Genomic DNA, 3,683 nt, shown 5'->3' with positions numbered 1-3,683 from the left:
TGTCAATATTCCAGGTGTGGTGGTGAAGTATGTGAGGGTAGTTGGGGACATGTTCAAGAACAGCGAGACAGTGATGGGATGTAGGTGCGACGAATGGGTTCAAGGTGGTGGTGATAACATTATGGATTTGCTCTGATCCCTGTCTTGTTTACAGTGGAGATGGACAGGTTGACAGAGTCCTGCATGGATTGTGAGGTTTGCAGATGATGTTGTGATCTATGGTGAAACTAGGGAGCAAGTGGAAGAAAGCCTGGAGAGGTGGATGGAGGTATGCTCTGGAATTAAAAGAAATGGGAGTTAGTAAAATCAAGGTAGAACAAGGGAGACTGGTGGAACAGTTGAAGATGGATTGGTTTTAAATACCTGAGGTCAGCCATATCAATTAACAGACACAAAAGAAGTGAGGAAGGGAGTGCAGGCCAGGTTAGGGTGGACAGAAACATGATTTGTGATAAGAGAGCTACTAAAAGTAAAACAAGAGAGGGTTTATAAAATGGTGAGACTGATTTTATTGTATGATTTGGAGATGGTGGCGTTACAAAAGACAGTAGGAGGAGCTGGAGGTGACATAGACAAAGATACCAAGAATTTTATTGGGAGAGACCAAAATGGACAGAATTAGAAACGGTTATATCAGAGTCCAAAAAAGTTCAATCTGGTCCTCTGGACATTCAAAAAAAAAAGAAAAAAAAAAGAAAAACAAAGAAAAAAATATAGAAACGTTTCGTCTCTCATCCAAGAGACTTCCTCAGTCTGAGGTGCTGTTTTCAACAGGTTATATCAGAGGTACTGCTGGTTAAGTAGTATGGAGACAAAGTTAGAGGCTGAGAGGGTTTGGATATGTGCAGAAGAGGATGGTGGAAAGGATGTTGAATATGGAGCTTCTAGAGAGGTGGACTAGAGGAAGGCCACAGATGAGGTTTGAATGTGATGAAGAAAATGTATGGAGGGTTGGTGTGACAGAGGACACTAGGGATGATCTTCTGTGATGACACCTAAAGGGAGAAGCCAAAAAAAGACCAAGAGGACAAACCAGGAGGCACATCTGTTAGTGAATAGCCTAAGACAGTATGATAAAATAGAACCTTGTTCTGGTTCCTCTGCCCAGATTTGGAGACCACTATGAATGGAACAAAGTGACGTCCAGCATCCACAACATTCTCAGCGGACAGCGCTGGATCGAGCACTACGGGGAGATCTCTATCAAAAACTCCAACAGTGATACGTGTCAGTGCAGGATCACTTTCGTCAAGGTGAGAGAGACCAAAAAAACACACTTGGAGAGAAAATTTTGGATTAATGATTTGTACTCTGACCGATACCAGAACCCAGGAACAGCGTTAAAAGAGGCAGGATGATCACAGTAATCATTCTATCGGAAGAGTTTTATACCTGCAAACAAATGAACCAAGTTAGTTTATAATGTTGTATTTCTTATACAATAAATTTTTTTAATTAAATTATAGTTCCACAAACATTTTTACATTTGGTTGTTGCATTTTAACAAGTCCAGGTGGGTTTTAAATGGACCATCAGCCAACAGCTCTCGACCTTGATCTCTCTAAGTGGCTTTAAGAATCTGTTGGACTCCTGGCAAGGACTAATGCAGACATGTTCCTGTTTTTAGTTTTCTACATTTGCCTTATAATCTAGCTGTTTTTGCTACTCTTTTGCCATCTTATTTTAATTTGTAAAAAAAAAAAAAAAATCTGTACGCCTCTTTTATAATTGTCCATTGTTGTCATCATTCTTTGTTAAAATCAGGTCTCTCTTGTAAATGAGTCCTCGAGGCTCAATGGGATTAACCTGTCTAAATAAAGGTTGAATGAAAATAAATTCTGCACCATTTCATTTCTTGCTTTTATTACCCTCAGTAGTGGCTTTGAATCAGATTGGATGAATACAAAACAAAAAAAAATTACCATTTTAAGGTGCATGCCATCATGGAAGCACTTTAATAGTATCATGTTAAAGCATTTTATTGCAAAAGTATCCAGCATTTAAAACTGACTGTGTTTAACAGTCATGTTTTGGTGCATTCTGGATGCTTCTTAAACACACTTTCTTTCTTTCAACATGTTTGTATTGGAAAATATTCCTGGAGGTTATATGTATGTTGCATAAAAACACATATATCATGTTGTTTTTTTCTTTACTAGTCTTTATACTGTCCATTCAGAAGGTGCTCTTCATATAAATATGTCGTGGTTTTAATGTTTGACATATGAAAACCTGGACTGGGAGGATCAGGTTAACGTTTCGCTGTGTGCCACTTGAAAGAAGTCCAGAAGCTGTGCTGGGTATCAAAACAAGACATGTCAGAACTCATTACGCATCCTCGTGTCTTACTGCACACGTCAGCTCTGCGAAATACACACACACCCACACACGCGCAGGGTGTCAGGAGTGTTTACACAGCAGAAACGTCTGCCGACTGGAGGAGGATATTTGCACAATTTATCTATTCTCATTCACGTTTTACACGCTTTTTCCTCCAGGCCAAATACTGGAACTCGAGTGTGAATGAGGTGGAGGGAACGATTACAGATAATAAAGGAAAGGTCATCCACAGGCTGTTTGGGAAGTGGCATGAAGCAGTTTTCTGTGGAGACCCCCCATCAGCTACATGCATATGGAGAGCAAGTATGAGTCATGTATTGGTACTGTAAGCACAATCAGCTTTTCTATAAACTCACCTTGTTAATGTTCAACTCTGCATGTTGTCTGTGTTTAGATGCAATGCCGGTGAACTACGAGCAGTACTACGGTTTTACAAAGTTTGCAATTGAGCTTAACGAGTTGGAGCCCTCCCTGAAACTGCTGCTGCCGCCAACAGACACTCGATTACGAGTCGACCAAAGGTAAAACAAAAAAAATCAACATCTGATCACTGGTTTGTTTTTCTTTGTTTGTAAAGCCTGGTCTAATTAAGTGTAAAATGTCAAACACAGCATTTGATTGTAAAGGACCTGAATGATTGGACTTTTAATGATCCGACTCTCACATGCTCTTTCATTTTCAAACAAGCAAAAAATATTCACAGAAATAGTCGTTAAAAATATCCAGCAGTTGCAGCCACTTTCATGTTCGTCAAACTATTTTTATCTTTCGCTTCAAATGTCTTAAAATATAACGCTTCTGACCCGAGGCAACAAAGACGGAGGAACCAGTCACGATCTACCCATCAAAGTGAAAAATTATGCTGCTTCCGCCGCTCATCATCTGATGAGCTCTCTGGGTTTTGTTTTTTTTCTTTTAGATCTCAAAGCAATGACTCACAATTAAAATGCCCGAGGATTAAACTTGAATATTAAACGTTAACGTTTTGTGTGTGTCTGGACGGCAGGCTGCTGGAGGAGGGTAACCCGGAGGCTGCAGAGGAACAGAAGCAGAGGATTGAACAGCTGCAGAGAAACAGACGGAGAGTCCTGGAGGAGAACAATGAGCCACATCAGCCCAAATTCTTCAGGTAGCATAATTATCTAGACTAAATGTGCAGACGGAAAACCATCAGATCCTTTTGAGTCTCTACAAAATTCACAGTGACGGAACCAAAACGTTGGTTACGTACTGTAACCCCAGATTCTATGAATATAAGCGTAGCCCTTTAAGGCCTTCGCTTTAGTGGGTTTATCCCGTTATGCAGAGCATAAGCACTGAAAAAAAATTAGTCCACGCCCACC

At 40.2% G+C, this 3,683-nt stretch overlaps 1 protein-coding gene across 1 annotated transcript in view; it reads left to right on the top strand.

Moving 5' to 3' along the window:
• Nucleotides 1-3,683, top strand: part of osbpl3b (oxysterol binding protein-like 3b) — a 42,159-nt gene that overhangs the window by 31,372 nt on the left and 7,104 nt on the right. Inside the window, exons 18-21 of the mRNA XM_037677003.1 lie at nt 1,109-1,253; nt 2,499-2,643; nt 2,735-2,861; nt 3,347-3,469. Coding sequence (XP_037532931.1) covers nt 1,109-1,253; nt 2,499-2,643; nt 2,735-2,861; nt 3,347-3,469 — 540 coding nt within the window. The remainder of the gene's footprint in view (nt 1-1,108; nt 1,254-2,498; nt 2,644-2,734; nt 2,862-3,346; nt 3,470-3,683) is intronic.

This window comes from Nematolebias whitei, chromosome 5 (genome assembly GCF_014905685.2).
Source record: "Nematolebias whitei isolate Nwh7 chromosome 5, NemWhi1, whole genome shotgun sequence".
Classification (NCBI taxonomy): domain Eukaryota; kingdom Metazoa; phylum Chordata; class Actinopteri; order Cyprinodontiformes; family Rivulidae; genus Nematolebias; species Nematolebias whitei.
This window is presented reverse-complemented; position numbering and strand designations above follow the sequence as displayed.